This window comes from Hetaerina americana, unplaced genomic scaffold (genome assembly GCF_022747635.1).
Source record: "Hetaerina americana unplaced genomic scaffold, ioHetAmer1.1.p SCAF_1, whole genome shotgun sequence".
In the NCBI taxonomy this organism is placed as follows: Eukaryota; Metazoa; Arthropoda; class Insecta; order Odonata; family Calopterygidae; genus Hetaerina; species Hetaerina americana.
The window spans coordinates 101141436-101160697 of NW_027286069.1; the positions used below are offsets into that span (position 1 = coordinate 101141436).

General features: G+C 40.9%; 1 protein-coding gene across 1 annotated transcript in view; it reads left to right on the top strand.

The window, feature by feature from the left end:
* dachs (unconventional myosin-IXb-like dachs) overlaps positions 1-19262 on the top strand; it is a 150413-nt gene that overhangs the window by 115031 nt on the left and 16120 nt on the right. The window contains exons 4-5 of the mRNA XM_071591702.1: positions 12143-12314; positions 18479-18651. Coding sequence (XP_071447803.1) covers positions 12143-12314; positions 18479-18651 — 345 coding nt within the window. The remainder of the gene's footprint in view (positions 1-12142; positions 12315-18478; positions 18652-19262) is intronic.

The following is a 19262-nucleotide window of genomic DNA, read 5'->3' on the forward strand; positions in this document are numbered from 1 at the left end:
GCAGCGTTATTCCATCAAATTTGCGGTAAATCTTGGGAAATTGTCTACCGAAACTGTCGGTATGATTAACCAGGCTTACGGGGAGTCAGCCATGTCCAGAAACATGATCTTTCGGTGGCACAAGATGTTCGTGGAGGGCAGAGAAGAGGTCGACGACGAACCACGGCCTGGACGCCCATCAACGACACTCACCGACGAAAATGTGCGAGAAGTTCGCGATGTACTGAACTCTGATCGTCGTCTTAGTGTTCGGATGATAGCAGAGCAGTGTAATGTGCTCGACAGGCTTCGAAAACGAGTCGCCCGCGTCCGGCCAGCGATCAAAAACATCTGGCGGCTGCATCACGACAATGCGCCGTCTCACACCGCGCTTGTCGTGTCGGACTTCTTGGCCAAGCACGGCGTGGCAACGCTGCCGCACCCGCCCTACAGCCCGGACTTGGCACCACCGGACTTCTTTCTGTTCCCGAAGATAAAGAGGAGTTTGAAAGGAACGCGATACGGGACTTTGGACGCCGTCAAAGAGGCCGTGACGACGTGTCTTCGAGAGGTTCCCGATGATGCCTTCGCGGGAGCGTTCCAGGAATGGGAACGCCGCTGGAACAAGTGTATCGACTCACAAGGGTCCTATTTTGAGGAATATTAGCTTAAGATATGTAAAAGTGTAATAAATTTTTTTCCTGAGCTCAGTACACTTATTTTCCGGACGAACCCTGTAAGTACACGTAAATACTCGTAAATGGAAATTTTCCCATTGTAGGTTATCCCAAGTTTAAAGTTTCAAAGCGAACTTTTCGCGAAATAAATATTGAATTTTAAAATTATTTAAGTGACGTAAAAATTTATTTGAAGTATTTTTAAATACATATAAATCACAATTAATCACCCAATCACCATATTTTAGGTGCTATAATTTCAGTTATGGATTCGTATTTATGCATACGTGAACCCCTTCATAACACCACACGCCCTTACGGCGGTTTGTTTGGATGCAGATTTCTCTTTTGTCTCACCCTGACGATAACCCGGGAAACTCCAAAACTCCCGCTCTCCAATTGGCCTATTTCACCTCGAGGACAGAAGAATCTTTCACCGTCTCCTAATATTCACAGTTATCGACCCGAAGGTTGGCATGATAGATGAGGGTGTGGTTCACCTAGTACTAAGCCCATCGGTGTGTGAAATCCACCCTTGAAGATAAGGGGGCAGTTCCCTTCACTGTGCCGCCTGTAGTTTTCCAGGAAGATCTGGTACCCTAAATATTGCGTGGCTCGGGGGAAGCTGAGGGTGCCTGAATGTGTCACCCGGATTCGTGCACACGCCCTTGGATCAGTATGTCGCCACTCTTAACTCTTACCCGCTGCAATATCACATCCCCCCGCTTCCTAGTATGGAATTGAATTTAGAACGACGGGTTATATTGCAATAAACTACCTAAGATGCCACTAGAGTAACCTTTACTAGACTCATCCGCTAAATGTGCATTACAATACAGCAATTTCAGAGTGTAAAAATCATTTGCCTGAACTGGGATTCGAATCAAAGGATCCGGGTTTGAACCTCGATCAACGTGAATGATTTTTGCGCTCTGAAATTGCTGCATTATAATGACGGGTCATATGGTTTTCGTGGGCAGAAACGAAAGCATTTAGTCGTTAAGAACGCTTAGAAAAAAAATTACATGGTAGCAGTAAGAAATCAGGGACTCAAATATTTACGTAACTTAGCTGAGAAAAATTGGGGAAAGTGAGCATACTCTCAATAAGGACCTACCCACTTCTTACCTGAAATTGTACCTCTAAATAAATGCTCAGTCATTTACTTTGAAGGAACTATTTTATCGAAAACGTTTTAGCGACATCAAAAGGAAATGACGTTTATTTACGAAAGATATAGAAAAATGTCCCGTTGTGTGCTCCAATGATATTTAGAGAACATATTAAATGTCTAAATCCTTTATTCATTGATTATTATAATTGATAATCCCAGTTTAATTTCTGTGATAAATTATTCCTTTTTATTTGGTGAACTCCTTGTTTGAAGATCTCTGCCTGTAAGATTTGAGGGTCCAGGGTATGGCTCAACCACTAGGTACGTATTACACGCATCTAATCCCAGCGACGTGTGACATCCGCAAATCAGGGTATTAGGAGGATGGAGGTCAGATCACCTCCCTGCGCCGCTTAATGTTTTTCTGGGAAGGCCCGGTACACGAAAAATCAAACACTATCTTCCGAAGATAAGAGTGTACAAAGCCGCGTGGATGGTTGCATGCATTATTTCATTTTGCAAATTTTCATATGGTTATCGCTGTTTTATTGCCTGAATGCGGTGGAACTGTTGCAAAATGGCAAGAAATGCTCGAGCATTTTTCCACTCGGTGATATTTTGACAACAGTTAATTAATTATTTAACTTGTCATTTTAAAGCTAGTACCACACATTTTCTGAAAAAGGATGTAAATCATCGAGGCCAGTCGTAAGTAAACTATGCAACATTGAGAGGAAGACTTTGGCATATCCCGCCATCCTTCTTGCCAGACTTTTATTGCAATATTATGGGCACGGTTTCCTTTTTCTTTCGGCGCAAGGTGGATCTTTTTCCAAGCTCATTGTCGGTCGCACGCCCTCTTGGCGGACATCCGCGGAGCTCCCGGGCGGAGGGCCGCCCCGGCGAAGGAGCGTGGGAGAAGGATGCAGGGAGAGGGGGGATGACCGGACACTTTGAAGGTGGCGGGTCGGGGCCCACTTGAACGAGGAGGAGCAGGTGGGCAGAGGCGAAGGGGCATGGGGAAGAGAGATAGAATACACCCCCGGGGGGGGGGGAGACGAGAATAATGGACACAACAAAATGTGATTTTGATGCCGTCCTTGCGCTCGCCGGCAATATTAGCGGATAAAAATGAGGGACGTAATCGCTCCCCGGATGCCCCGTGGAATCTTGAGGGAGAATCGGAGACCCCTCCTCCCGATTTAAATGAACGGTTCGCGAGATGAGTGATGGGAGATTGAAGTGGGGAGCGAAGGAAAAAAGGGGGGTAGGAGGTGGGCGGAGGGGAATCATTTTTCCAGAGCATTACGCTCACGAATCCCCTGGGCCCACGGTGGTAGTCCACGGGGCCGAAACTTGAACAAACCCTGCACGTTTATCGTGGAGAGGTCGATGTACTTGTTGAAAACACACGCACGCAAGCACCCTGGAAAAGGGGGATTCCTTTGTGAGGAAGGTGGAGGATGGTAGTGAAAGAGACTGAAGGGAAGACAGCTTAATAATTGGGGGAACGATATTTCCGCGTCACGAGTAAACGATATGCGAAATGAAGGAGTCTGAAGCAATCTTGAGAACCTTCGAAAGAACGATCGCAATCTCCATCAAAATAATTGATGGGGATCCATTCAGGACTCTTGAAAGAGTTCGCATTTTTTTTAGTGCGAGCGTAATCCGCGGGAAATGGAATCCCGTACAGATTCTCTTGTCGCGAGTATATTTCTCTCCGCTTCCAGCTGGAGGATTCCAATATTTGCCCAAAAAATATATTTTTGTTGTATTCCGCGCATCGCTTTTTTTTTAACGTGACATGAATTTTCTGTTGCTCTCCTCGAATCACAGTGTATAATTCTCAACTCTGAAACTCATATCGTATATAGACAACCACTGTTAGGAACATCATGTATTACTACGGAGTGCCTATCTGTTAACTCGTTGAGAATGAGACTAATCGTTGGGCCGAAGTCAATGGGCACCCAACGCATTGTGTTAATGCTTTCATTACCAATTGATAGCTACAGTTACTGTAAATGTTTACGAAAATGTAGGTTTCATGTCTTGGATCTAGCTCCGAAAGTTATAAGTTCTTATTTTTATGTTCACGGGTAGTTGAAATGGTATTTATCAGTAAAGAGTAGTTCAACTTCATTAAAATATTTAAGTATAAAACAATTTATTCGTATGGATTGTCTAAAATGTTTCTAATCCTAAGTTACTTTTCATTGGATCACGAATCTTTCTGTAAACAATTTTTGTTGCATATTAGTGACTGGAACTTCTAGACATATTTCTTAAGAACTGATCATATCTTGAATCACACCGAGTTCCTGCTACCTATTTGGATATTACAAAACATAACGGGTGTAAATGAAGCTGCTTGGGAGGCTCTTATGTAACCTGGTATTAAATTATCGAATTTTTTGTTGACTTCAGATTAGTTGTTGAATGGATTAATTGGATTTAAATTGTATAAAATGATTATATGTTGCCCAAGCTCATATGTGAGGGACTACTCGTCAATGGTTGCTTAAAAAAGGTATTCTTGACTCGTCATCAAGATGCCCAACACGGAGTCTGTTTTCGGACAGAAGTTAGAAAAGGGTATGAACTCATGAAACCTTTTTAGGTTTCTTCAGAGCTTTTGCTTTCTCGACTGCAGCAACCTCATTTCCAAGCTTCATGAACCATGATGATAAATTATCCTTCTCACAACACTGAAAGTTTTGCATTTTTGGCAAATTTTCAGACTTCTGGAGAACTCAGTATATAATAAACTTATTATTAAATTCAATAAAGTATTTGATAAACTTATTATTTATAATGACATAGTGATATTTGCGGGATGAATTTCATAAATTTGGGATTGATATCAAGCAAGAGATATGACTGCGTGCTGATAGTAATCAATCAGTAATTTATGACCAAGGGAAAGTAAATTGAGCAAGGTTATGAAATGAGAGGTCAGAACACGTCCCAGACAGGTGCATTTACGTGCCCCCTTCCACAGGTGTTCCTCCAGATAGCACCGAGATAGCATCAGGCCTATTCCTTATGGATTAAAAGAATCCAATAATTTCACGCCAGATAGATATGTGAGCGCATTACTTGGTGAATAGTCGAATCAATGCAATGTATCTTGCTAGTGAAGGGCCCTCCGAACTGACCTCTTAGGTTCAATACTTCTATAGAAGGGATAGGGTTGTGTGTTAACTGAGATGGATTGGCGAAGTGAGTGAAACTGTTTTTCATCCAGAAATCGTTATCCTTGAGCAAACGAAGTGTATCAATTACATATGAGCTGCCTATGCAGACGCGTAAACAGCGCGATGACGACAGTTATTTAATGCCACAAGGATTGTTTTAGGTCAGCAACAGTTGTAAATTTGGTGCTTTCCGCCGATGGCAATGGGATAGGTCAGTGATGGGAAACTGAAAAGACGTTACCAAGATCCGATCTGCCATGTGTCCGATGAACCAATTAATCTTCTCTAATGGTTTGCGCATATATGGAACACTCTTTAATTGGCCGTTTTCTCATGGATAATGTTTGGTGATTTTTTATATGCAAGTGAGTTTTTAAGACTCGCATGTAAGGAGTACCGATAAGCAAGGCAATTACTGGTGTAGTATAAAGATTTCCGTCCAGTATATTTTCAACCGTTAGTAAGATAAGGCCATGTTTAAAACGTTTCATGGGTAATTGTTAATAAATAGTTTTTTCGAATGTAATTGGTGTTGCATTGCTATTTTGAAAACTCTTCACTTGTACTATGAAATGGAAATGCGCATGCAGCATAGGTAATGTCTTCTTGAACGTAATACTGGAAGATTGGTGCAACTGATTTTAAATAAATAGACTGTTTAAATTTAATGAAGAAAAGTTATGCTAATCACAATTGCAATCGGATTACAATCTACATCGTTTCCTGCAGCCCATCATAGTAGACGTATAACGAATTTTCGGAATATTCATAATTGGAAAGGGGGAGAGATTCACCGCAAGAAAAACAAGTTAAAAAATATGATTGGATATATTTCTGTATTTTTTAGCCTAAATTTCTTATGAGTCACCTTTTTGCGCCCGACTTTGAAAATAATAAATGGTGAAATACCCAATTATATGGTATCCATGAAAGAAATGTCTATAATATACGGCACTGCACGTTTGCAAAGAGATTGATATTCTCGATGTTTCTACCTTGCTACCAATTGCTCCTAATTTTTCGCTAGCCCTACTGACATCAGGGATGGGAATGTCCTTTTTTCATCCGTATTCCGGAAGGATTTTGAACCCTCTCTACTAAAAGGTTTCCAACTATTTCATGTGATAGGTACTAATACTGAAGAAGAGTTTTTCTCAGTATAGCATGAAATGGCCATTGCCTCGCTCTAAGGGACCATGCTTCCGCAAGAGAGCGAGAGTATGTAGGGAACCAAAGGTTTATTTACGGAAAATAACAAACGGTATTTATTATGGAAGTAACAGCGTATGCATCAAGCGCATGTCGAAAAATACGCAAAACTTGGTTTCAAAATTGAAAACTATTTGCAAAACGTCAGTTTGGATAGTTTATGAATCTTCAGCAATAGTGGACTGGCAATGGCTAGATGTCATTTGAAAAAGTGCTTATGTCTCGCGTAATAAGAAATATTTTTAACTTTTAAGTTTAACGGCAAAATTATTTCATGATTTTAATCAGTATATCCAAACGCAGAACCATGCATAAACATTTTGTGGACGCACAATGCCGATAGAGTCAATTTCCATATTCCTTTTATCTACTCTTAAGCCTACTGATTGATAAAATACGTCATTTTTATCTAAATGAAGCCTTTTTCAGCCAGAGGAACTTCAGATACCCAAGACTATGTATTTCATTATGCCTATGATAAAATGTAAAAAGAGTAGTGCTCCAAACAGATATAAATACATAGATGAAATTACATGGTCATTTAAAACAGGTAAAATATCCATTGCACGTGAAATTTATCGCGCGTTACACAAAAAGGTCTCCCTGAGTTCCGGTCATCACAGTGACAGTGAGTAGGTGCATTGATATGTTATAACAGCCAACGAGTAACCGGAGCCTCGTCATTATTCATTTTGTTTTCACGGACCACTGATTTACTCGGGGGAAAGGTTTGAGAAAGAATGATCCAGATTATTTAAATCACGTTACGCAGATAATGAGCGGAATAGCCTTTGGGTGACAATCTGAGCACCCATCCCCTCGAACCTCGCCGCTTATCGGCGGGAGGGCGCGAAAGTGTCGGGAGACGTCCGCGTTCACCAGGGGTTTGAAGGGGCGGGCCGGGGAGACGAAAGGGGGACGGCGACGAGGTGGAGACGAGGGCTGTGGGTGGGGGGGATGACGACTCCCGGCGCAACTTTCCCACTCCGCTGCGTCGGCGACATTCCTCCGCCATGAGGTTGTCACCTTCTCCCGCGAGGGGGACACCCCAGCGGTGGCCGCCGGGGGAGTGGGGGGTTGGGTGTAAAGGGAGGTAAGTGGTGGGGGAAGGGGGTTAGAGGTGTTTGGTTGTCGGCACGTTGGCCGGGGAATCCTTTCATCCGCCAGGAGACCCCGCGAAGACAACTCGGGGTGGCGGTTGCGCGCGCCAGGGGGTTGTGAGGGGACCTTTTACGGCTGTGGGGAGTGGGGGGGAGGTGCAAAGAGATGAGGTCAGGGGTGGTGGGGAGAGTGCGGGGGTATCGCTTGTTGTTCGGGAAGAGACGAGTGTGTGTGTGGGGAGGGGGTGACACGGCGGATTCCTCTCGACCTTTTATGGTTTGGAATGTCGATCCGGGGGTGCCTGCAGCCACGGAGCGAGCATCTCGGCGTTATCTCCTCGGCCGCACGGCACGGCGCATCCCCCCCGCTTCCCAACCCCCCACCCCACACCTCTCCCTTTCGATCCCTTGATTAACGAGCCCCTTGGCGAACGGAGGAGCGAAGCGAAGGGTGGAGGAGATCGCCATCGAAGCCTCGCGAACTCGTTGAAGCACCCCGCCATATGACTATTTCCCGTGTCCGTCATTTACTTGGCGGTTTTTGGGTGGCCCTCAAGACTGCAGAATCGGCAACACCCAGAAAGGGGATTCTGACCAAGTCGTATCTTTACTCAGAAACGGAAATGCATGCGAGCAGCAGTAGAATTTGCAAGTTCCGATTTGGTCAATAACATTTGATATCCATGAAAATGTTTCGATGTGTGATTAGATCAGTTGGCTGGTCCACATCTCTTATTTTCCGAAGAGAGCTTTGCAATAATTATTGGACGTAAATATATTGACGGTTTGTGATTATTTAAATTAAGCTGCCCATAGACACAGCCAATAATGCGCATCTCGCTATCCAAGAAATGTAATCGAAGAAGTGCAAAAGCTGAAAATTATCTCGAGGCAGCTCATCTCGCCTCTCGGGTATAGTGCGCCCATCTGCACGTATTAGCAAGTTCGAGAGACTCTTCAGCGAGAAACAATTATTTATGTAAAATCTAGTGGTTGTGTTCCCATCCGTACGCAGAAAGTCAAAAAATCTTGAATTAAAAGGATTAACTTAAATTAAGTTAGTAGAGCTATATGGATATTCCTGAACCTATGTTAACTCGATGAGGATATATTTTTTGTAATTCTTGAAAAATAGCTGTTGGTTCTTGTTCGTCAGTCCTTACCATGTGCTGCAACCGCGTTTTGCGTGTGAAAAAAGGAATTTATGTTACCGCACCCTGTATGTAGTCATAATCACGGAGAATAAAATTCGTATTGAATACTGAACCTTCAGTAATTATTACATTTATCATGAGTGGAACATTAGAAGTTTGTGAAAGAGCCTAGTAGCCCCTACATCCTCAAATACCTTAATCAGCACACAACACACAACCTCTACAAGCTTAGAAATCCGTTACCTCGGAAGAAAAAAGTGGAGACAGGTACATTTAAAATACCCACATTTCAAATTTCTTTTGAGCTTGACCACAATTGTTCAAAGTCCAATATTCCGAGCATAAATGTGAATTGCCTTCAATTAGTACAAAAAATGTGAGACAGAACATTCTAAATTCAAGGTTAGTATGTTAAATAATTAAATTTTAAACGAGTAAATAAAAAAATGAATGAAATCAAATTCCGTTTAAAAAATCACCTCCATGTGGTTGTGTGGTGGTGGTGGCTTATTCACGACGGAAAAAGGAATCTGTACGGTATGATTGTAAAAGGGCTCGCACAGGGTTGAAGAGAACGTTCGATATTTGGAGTCATATTATAATTTCTTTATCATTCTACCACAACCCGCTTACAGACCCCATGTGTCCTCAGGGATGAATCGAAGCCTTTTTCCTTAATACAGCCACAAAAAATATTTATTCATATCTCAGGACAGCTGCTTATTTTGAAAATTCGTGTTAGATAATTAAATTTGATTCACATTAAAATGGATAAAATTTACTACACGATTTAATTTTTCTGAAGTTTTCCCTGAATTTTACTCTGAAAAAAATGTATTTTCGCATTCTCATACACATGAAGTAGGGCAGGCATCTACCCTCCCACCTTAGTTACGTATTAAGTGCTGCAATAGTAACAACTGCAATATCGTGAAGCAGATTTATTTTATATATTTGAAAATACATCATATTTTCCCAATCCTTTACAATAATTCACACGTGCTTCTATCTAACTGAATGATACAACTTTTGTACTATTTGACAATATTCAGATCGTTAGTTTGAAAAACACAGCTATTTCTGAAGAGCGAAATTTTTATAATTCTGATCCACGATCAACCAAGAAAATGTTGTTCATTTAATTAAATATTAGGGAAGCGTTAGTGGATAGAGCGCTGGGCTACTGACCGGAGGGCCCGGGTTCGATACCGGGTGACGCCTAAGGGCTCCCTCAGCTTTACGCAAGCTGGGTAATTTTTCGGGTAGCCCACCTTCCTGGGAAATCAGAGGTTGAACAGGAAAATGAACTGTCCCTACGGTTTGAATTTCACAGCTCTATCCAACTGACCTTCGGCTTGTTTTGTAATTTTTATAATGCCACATATAGTACTTGAAGTCCCATTAATGGCGGAAAGTAGACAGTTTGTTTGTTTGCAAACTTGCGGTGGCTTGCATGTCAGGCAAGATAAGCACGAGTGATCCAAGACTTCGTTTTCAAGGACATCAAGTTAATATGATTAAGTGAAATTTGTATGTAAATTGAGGCAATGCATTTGCACGATGGTAATATGATTTGATACAGTACACAATTTGTATTTTGCTTTTCGCTAGATTGTACTCCAAGAGGATATTTTAGCGTATAAATTTCATATTGAGGGAATTTTCTCTAACACCTATTCGTAAGTCCAAAAAGTATTACATAAAAATTGATTTTATAAAACAAACCATCAACAATGAATGAAACAAAATATGCCAGTGAAAAAGTAAGTGGGTTGAACGCATATCGGGCAAACAATATGATTTTCTCGAGTTGCTAAATTCGCGAAATTTCGTCGAAAGCAAAGTGCTTGTAGAATGAAATAAACCGTTTAGGTTCCGTATTATAATTGGGGAAAGTCAGGAATGATTATGTTTATAAATGAAAAATTCTACCAGGTGTTCATCCCCTACCATCTTGGATAACTGAAGTGGTATTACATATTCCTTGTTTTCAAACGGTTCATTAGGCATTTGCTGAAATGAAAACTATAAAAACCGGCACGCTTCAAGGCTCACTCTGTCCTCACCGGTGAGTATTACTGCGTAATGGTAGCTTACGGAAAAATGTGACGGGGGGAGAGCATGACACTATTCATGGGATTCCGTAGGCAATGCCGAATAATGCTTACGTATCATTCAATTAGTTGGGGACACGAACGCCAGTTCCACTCCCCTGACCCTTACCCCCCAAAGTTTTAACATCGATGATAGCGGCAGATTCTAGAAGGTCTTCGGGAGTTGAAATATTTAAAAATTGCCTTATCGGTATCAGTATTTCAAAAAGACCATGCTATCGTATCCAGCCCTCCATTCTTCCCGTTCTAATGCCAACTCCCTGGTACGCCCGGAACCCTCTCCCATCTAACATCCCTCTTCGCCTTCTATTATATTTCTCTACTCTTCTCTATAGTTCTTCATTTCAAATTTTATCTCTACATTTTATCATCAGAATTCACCTCCGGCACCAAATATTAAAGCCTACTGCTCCGGCCTGCTTATTCTATGTCCAATGTCTCCGATGCATAATGTACCATTTGCCACACGAATCATTTCACATAATCCTTTCTTTGTTTAGTAAATTTATCTCCTATGCTCGCTTAAGTGATCTACTCTGTAGAACCCTTTCGTGTTTAAACGCCTTTTCAGCCAAATTCGTTTTTCACCTGCCATCCTTAGAGGTCCACCCATTCGATCCCGTCTTAACGTAATTCAATAATGTGTGGCAGTGAAAGCCATCATTTGACATGGCCGAAATACGAGGCCAGATTTTCAATTTGGCGGTCGGATGTGATACCGGTTGCATCGCGCCAAGTCATCTTCCTTGGAAAAGTCGAATTGCCCCGCGAGGTAAATGTGAGTTAAGATTCCTGCTCACCCCCCTAGTCTCCACCCATTGGCGAGCCAACTTACACTCGCTCACGCGACTGCTGGCCTCTTCGTGCGCGTTGCTGTTTAATCGTAGAAGTAAAGGTCGTGATAAGCGTCTGGAGTAAAGGATAATTGGAGGGATGGTGGTATTTCGTGGAATAATCGATAATGCAGTGGGAGATGATTGATGATACGAGATAGAAAGTGGGTTCGCCTATTATTTAAAAGCTAGAGCAGAAATTACAGTGGAGCGGATACGTTAAATTTTAGAAGGGTCAGCCGTCTTCAGAATGAATATGGTAATGAGACGGGGAATTCGGATTAGGGAAGGAAATTGTGCTTCAAGTGATGGGGCTACTTTCACCGGGGGCGGTTCTGGTATGAGAAACGAGGTTATAAAGAAGGTTACGATGACGTTCCGGAGGGCAGGTGAATTGTCAGGGTGCCGCGCAAGTTGGCGGGAAGTTTGGATTTGGCGGGAAATGGCTGCGTTGCCCAGAAAATGTTTGTGCTTACGTGCGGAAGTTTGTCGAAACTTCATCTCAAGCGTTCCCCGACGTTCACCTTTGTTTTCTCTGACCGAAGGTGTCCCCCACGTGTTGCACCGCATTCGCTTTCTATGCGCCCATTATGGGTTAATTTTGAGAGGCAACCGGAATGGAAGCGCTCCATTGTTTAACCGTCGGCGTTTCGTTGGCTTCTACCATTAGCGTCGCTCCCTCCCCGACGGAGAGCAGGCGCGAAAGGCTGCTTAGTCCTGTCGCCACTCACTTCCTTCTCCTCTTCTTCTTTGCCCCTGCAGACCAACGTGGGGCCCATCTTGGTGTGTGTCAACAACCGCCGCGACGACGGCAACCCTCTGACGCTGAGCAGCACCCGGAGCATCCCGCTCGACTCGAAGCTCTCGAGGGTCGTGACGGATGCCGTGCGGCAGCAGTCGGAGACGGGTTACCCGCAAGCCATCATTCTCTCAGGTAAGTGCCATCTCTGGCCCACTTCTTGCAAGTCCTCCTAGTCTCCGTCTCCTGCGGGCAAATCACGAGGTTGAGTGTATAGAACGATCGCCTATAGTCCAGTGGTCCCCAGGACCGAATCCGAGTGATGCCTCTGGATATCCTCGGCTAAACACAAACTGTGTTACTTTAAGGGCATCAGAACTTCTTCTACAAGGAAGCATAGGGAAAGTAACTAATCTCCCCAGCCTGAATGAGCGAATTAACGAATATTACGCCATAGAGAACTAGTAGAAAGTTAGCTCTGCCCTCGCTTTAGCAACCGACTTGTTAAACTGTGGTTTCATTTTGGCTTAAATATGAGTTATGTTGTATTACACGCGTAATGACTAGGTTTCTTAAATAAATAAACATATGTGTGAGTTTGTGTGTGTGTATATATATATATATATATATATATATATATATATATATATATATATATATATATATATATGTATATATATTCAAACACGAAATCCCGCCAAACGGCGAACAAATACTCAATTATATAGAAACAGATATAAGGAAAAGGGATAGGAACACACAAAGGACATCCCGGTCTAGGAAATATTTTTACTCTCGTGATCAATTGATTCCGCCTTCCCCACCTCTCCTGTGTTCGTCCTTTATGTGTGTTCCTATCCCTTTTCCTTATATCTGTTTCTATATAAATGAGTATATATATAGTTCATCTCACATAATAAATACGCAGTGATTTTATCCATGGCAAAAACCCTAGTAATTTTTTCCAAAATTCATTCTACTTATTTTTGGGGCAAACCCTGTAGGTCGGTATTAATGTATGTATCTCACGTCATTATAGTTTCCCAGACCATCAGTATCGTAAATAATTGGAACTATAAACTTTTCTCCAGAATAAATCTGTTTTTTAACGTATATACACTTCCTTCAAAATTTTACTTATGTTTACGGTACAAAAAACCGTTTAAGTTTTAGAAAAAGCAGAAGCATCTTGTAAGTTCCACTCTAGGTTTCAATTTCACGGCCGATATTCTGAAATGCTTTGTCATCCTATGGGAACAAGATTAATTTGCATTCATTACATGTGCACTTATGAAAGTGGAGCGTGTGTCGAGAGGGATGTAGAGCGGTTGTGGTCAATGGGTTCGTCGGATAATAGGGTGCAGGGGAGAATACAGAGGCAGGTGAGTGTGTATCGTTTAAATAAAATGGTGAGGGGGCTTTAGTGAGGGAGAAGAGATGTTTTTAATAGCTTATTTAGCTCAGCAGTAGCATGGCTGTGACTCCAAAGTAGCGAAAAGATCCCGTATCATAACGTCGACATTTTTCGAGGTTGTTACATCTGACATCGTCAATCTCGAGCTTCGATAATTTCGAGTATTTGCTGGAAACCCCGTTGCTAGGTAGCCGAAGATGACAAACATTGTCGAAAACTTGTCTTGAATTTGAAATATGCAGAGGAGCTCACAAATTGTTTCCTTTCCTCCTCTTCCGGGTCGGGTTCACCAAATTGGTGGAATAGGCCCCCGCCCCATTGGTGCCCCCACACATTTTATGGTCACCCCTACAACGGGTCAAATACTAATACTTGATCACAATGCAACAATTTCAAAGTTAAAAATCATTCGCGTTGATTTATATGATCTTAGAAGAAAATTGCAATCAATCTTAAATTCTCTCCAAAAGATAGACAGAAAACAAATTGTTAATATGGTGTAATATTTCAAAGAATATTCAATATTATTTTTATTAACATAGTATTTTAATTTGCTTTAGTACGTAAATAACTTAGCATTTGTTTTACGCCATCAAATTAGCTTATTGAAATTGTGAGACGATCAAATGAGAGCAGTACTTGAAGATAATTTGCGCGGGATGGGGTCGAAATTTCTCCTGTATAAGGGCATCCTGTGGGTTCATCCATAAGATGGGTTAATCATGGAAAGGCATTCTTCACGCCCGCCTTCTAAAACCAAGCCAGTAACAAAAGGAGAACTTGTAATGCCCATGATAATTCAACGGCGGCCATTTCGATGAATAGACTAGTAGGCCATAATTATAAATGATAAATCTTGATGAAATTGCGATTTCTTCTTTGGAAACTTATTGAGCTCATGTAGTGTAGCAAGACTATTAACATTTCATCATCAAATATCCACTGAGAAAAAATTCAAAAGAGTATTTTTTAGTATCAACAACCTGCTTGACGTAAGTTACAGTCATAGAGGCTTTATCATATATTTTCTCAACGTATATTCTCTACCTTCTCTAAATGTCACTAGTTTTTCTTAATTCAATCTTATGTTATCTCTAATATCGTTTTTTATTTGCAATCCCTTCACAACTATTGCATTTTTTTCGATGGATGTTAATATTTTCCCACAAATGAAATTCGTATTCTCTTCAACTTTTCTTTCAAAGCATTTCCAGTTGACCATTGGTTTCTCGCCATACTCTAACTCTTAGTCTGATAATCCTAGCCCTACCCAGCCTTATCTTTTCCCTCATCTTAATAACCTCTTCTTTAATGCATGGATCAGAACGTCACTATAGTGCTCTCTATCTATTTCATATTTTTTAATCAAAAATTTCATTTCTTTCATCGAGTTGCGTATTGTAAATTTCAAAATTCCCTTCAATTCGAGGCTCTTTTACCTCACTCCAATTTTTTCATCCACCCATGACTGCGTTCCAATCTCATTCCAATATTAGTTTCTTTATTTCTCTTTGTCCCAGTTAAAAATATATTATTTTACCCGCATTCGTATCCCATATTCCACTCAGCACGTCTAGGTTTACATTTCGTTTTTCGTGTTCTCTATCGGATTTTCATATTTTGATATTTGAATAACAAATTTAAGTTTTTAAAACAATATTGAAAACTTCCCAACAGAAAAGTTGATTCAAAGCGTAAAATATTGTAAGTAGAACAAATTCAGTGGTAATTTTATTGTTATTTGACAAGAACCATTCATGTAACTGATGATATCCCCCTGGCAATCTCTTGTTTTCCGTTAGTTATAATTTTATTCCCCATATTGAAAATTTTCGCGATTTCCTAGATGAGTTCACGATCACACTGCAGTATATGTGCCGCACAATATATATGGCATGCAAATATGTATAACGTGAAAACAGAGGCGACGATTTTATTAAAGAATAATGCACAATTTCCAGTAAGGTCTTCTAGCAACCGAGATGGTAACTTTAAACGTTATTCGATGCTTCTTATGGAGAATGAGGTGAACGATCGGGTGTAAAGATAAATTACAATAGACTTCAACAAACATAATATTGCGCATTCTTTTATTTTTCTGGTCGGTTTTTTACTGAAGATGTCAAATTTCAATTTTATGGCTCGACCCAGAAGTTCCTTTAGTAGGTTTGAATGACAGACGGTATGGTATTGGTATAGTATCTTGAGAGTTCACTTTCGTTTAATCAATTTCAATGCGAGTTTTTATAGCCACGAAGACGAGGATAGGATGGATGAATATTCCCGCAAAGTGATTGGACTTTGATGAATCATTATTTTATTTCATATACTGGCTCCACGCATAGGGAATCGGTATGTCTACACGAAGAAAAACATCAAATCAATTGAGCTATTGTCCCGAAAATTCAGACTGAATGGCGTGGAACATGCTTTCTAGTGTAGGTATCGGGAACAAGACTAACTCGATCGATTGTGAACTTTCACTCGCATGGTGTGATTTTCATTGCGCAAGGTCCACTCCATTCTTTTGTGCAATCATCATCTGCAGTTATCTTAATCAAAGATCTTTTCCCCGTAGTCCATTCCGCTCTCGCTTAGCTTCTTCATGTTTTATAGCAATTAGTCTAATATAGCTGCTTCGTGCCGTCTGCTCCTCTGCCTTCCTCGCCAACTCTTCTCAATTATTGCCGTCCTTGAGTGCCTTCAAACGACGGAGTTTGTACCGTATCCGAATATTCAAGTTAGTTTGTATCTTTACCCCTTCATTTTCGCCATTACAGAGTAGAATATTAGTTTTCTGTAAATTTCTCTCCCTTGGTAGAATATCATCTTTGCCTCTGATCTTCTTCTGGTCACCGCTTCCTTCCTGATTCTCCATCGCAGATGATCCCGGTTGCTACTTAACAAAATTCTACCTGCTCCAGTTTTTCCTGACCTAGTTTACTTTTGATGTTGGCTTCCTCTTCTCGTCCGCAGGCCATGTCTTTGGTTTTATTCATCTTGATCTTTATTCTTTATCACTATTCTCTATCATCATGGAAACACAATCCATTTTCATAGGTCACTTTCTCATTTTTCGACGTTTTCATTCAAACGATAAATTGGAGTGTACTTATTTTAAATTCTGAATAATATTTTTGCTTTTGTTTTTGAAAAGTGATTCGGGTTTGTCACCTTATTCAATGCATATATAAATGTATAATAGGAGCGCGCATTTAACCTTACGATGGTTAATTTTGGTACCTATGCCGAGAGAAATATTTGTTAGATTGATAGAAAAAATAATAATCAGTAATTTTGAGGATTTATAACATATTACGAAATATTCTAATTGCCAAAGCAATAGTTAATACTTATTGTATGATTTCAGTTCACTTTCTCGGGTCGCGAGTATTTCTCCTTGCATTCACATATTTGTAATCATTTTTTGACTCTCGCCCTAAGATCGTCTGCTCCAATGACTCAACTTGGGCGTAGTCCATGAGGTCTCGTTATCCACAGTCGCTTTCTCGCCATTTTCCCTGCATTGTCACACTTCGTCACGCTATCGCAGGGCTACCGTAGAATGACGGCACTTTGATCCCTTAATTTACTTGTTGACTTTTCTTAGATAGTTTACAGAAAATTTGCATTCTTCAATCTTTCTTTTTGTTGGAATTTACTTGATTCGCCGTCACTCTCGTAAACATTTAACTTGACGACCGGGTGGAAGACAAATTAAACTGACACAGAAAACTATCAGCGCGCAAAAATTGTAGACCTGGATGGGAATAAAACACTGTAACCTCTTACATCAAAGCTGATCCGATCCTTTAGTTGTTAAAAATATTCATTGTCTTTCAAGATACGGTCCCGATAAGGGGGCAGAAGAAAGGTGGTGATTTGTTAATTTTATATTGCCTTGAATCCACGGATAGCCAAAACTACCACCTTTCATCACTGTCACGATGCATTGGAGCAAATCCTCCCAAAGCGTGTGAAGGCATTTCAACGTACCTTATTTTTTTCGAGGGGGGTGCATTCGTTACATGAGGATGTAGTTTAATTCGTAAAAGAATGCGATTCGTGGAATTGAAATGTCATTTCATGGAAAATGAGATAGACCCTAATGTAAAATGGATGGGAGTTATACATCGACTTGATATAATAAATTACCGTATTCTTCTCTTGCCGAGAAAAAGAAGAATCCATTAAAAATTCAAGATGAATTCTTAGTGAGTTTCTTCATTTGTACAATCGAATACTCTTCTTTATAAGATGAATAGTATTTGTTTAACATATTTGGTAAATGCAACTAGAAAATGTTATCTTTTGATACGGAAGAGACTGGACTCCATTGAAGAAGAAGAGATGTATATTTATTTATTTACTTATTTATTTTTGCATTAGGACGAAAACAGCACTTCGACCTTTACATCGGCCATTGATCACCGATGTAACAATTTGACAATACGTACACCCAAGCCCTAAGTGGGAATCGAACCCGCCACCTCTGGGTTGGCAGACGAGGCAGGACGTTGCCTCGCCGCCACCGGGGCCTGGTCGTATATGACCAACATTTATTATAATATTTTATCTTTATTATTTTTATTTTCCTGTCCACCTTTCTCTCATTACAAATCCCCCATGCGAACGGAAGTTAAACATTAAGACGGAAAATGAGGGACTTAACATTGAATTCTCTCTGTTGAACAATGAATTTCGTATTAGTATATATCCGTGGTCGGTGCTCACCACTTGGGCGATGGCAAATCTAGTGAGCAGTGGGCTTGGATGCATTTTAAATGGTGATCCACGTGGAGCGTGGCTGTATTGCGGTGATCCACATGGAGCATGGCTTTATTTCGGGAAAGAACGTGGGCTAAAAACCAGTGGTATTTCATTCCGTGAAATGATATTTGCCGCATCATCGGAGTTTTAATCGCCGTGCTCCTCCCTCTTCCAGGTTCCAGCGGCTCAGGGAAGACGTACACGTCCATGCTCGTCCTCCGTCAGTTGTTCGAGGTGGCCGGCGGTGGACCCGAGACAGACGCCTTCAAGCACTTGGCCGCGGCCTTTACAGTGCTGCGATCCCTGGGCTCAGCGCGCACGGCTTCCAACCCCGAATCCAGCCGCATTGTGAGTGTCGGGAGCCCCTAATCAGCTCCTTGAGTTATTTGAAATAGTTCTTACAGACAGATCCTGGTGTGAAATAAAATTAGAATAGATAAAAAAGATAAAGATCGCATCTCTCTAACGTCGCATGATGTCTGGGCATCCTGCGACGTTAATTATTTCGTTTCTTCCTTCCAATGTGTACTTCTGTTTAAAAAAATAAAAATTATCTCTACTAAATGTCATCGCAAAATTCAGATGTCCAACGCTGATTAAAAATTCGTACCCTTGAATAGTATTTTACTTATAATACTGCTTTAAATGAATTCTCAATGCACACACTAGTTATTGGAAAGGTAATTTACACTTTGCATAATTTTGGAAATTCAAATTTGTTTTCTCAAGTTGCTCTTTCTCAAGCTTCTTTACTTCCTTCTGTCTTTCTCTGGCTATCAATTTTCATTAATATTTAAATTTTGACTACATATGCTTCAAGGTGCACAAATCAAATTTGTTACTTCTGTTGTTAATTATTTAATTTTACCAATTTCTTTCAAGTCTGTTCACGCACGCACATTGGGACTGCATGTGTGTACATACTTAACCTAAGAAAAATACAGACTCTTGAATACCAA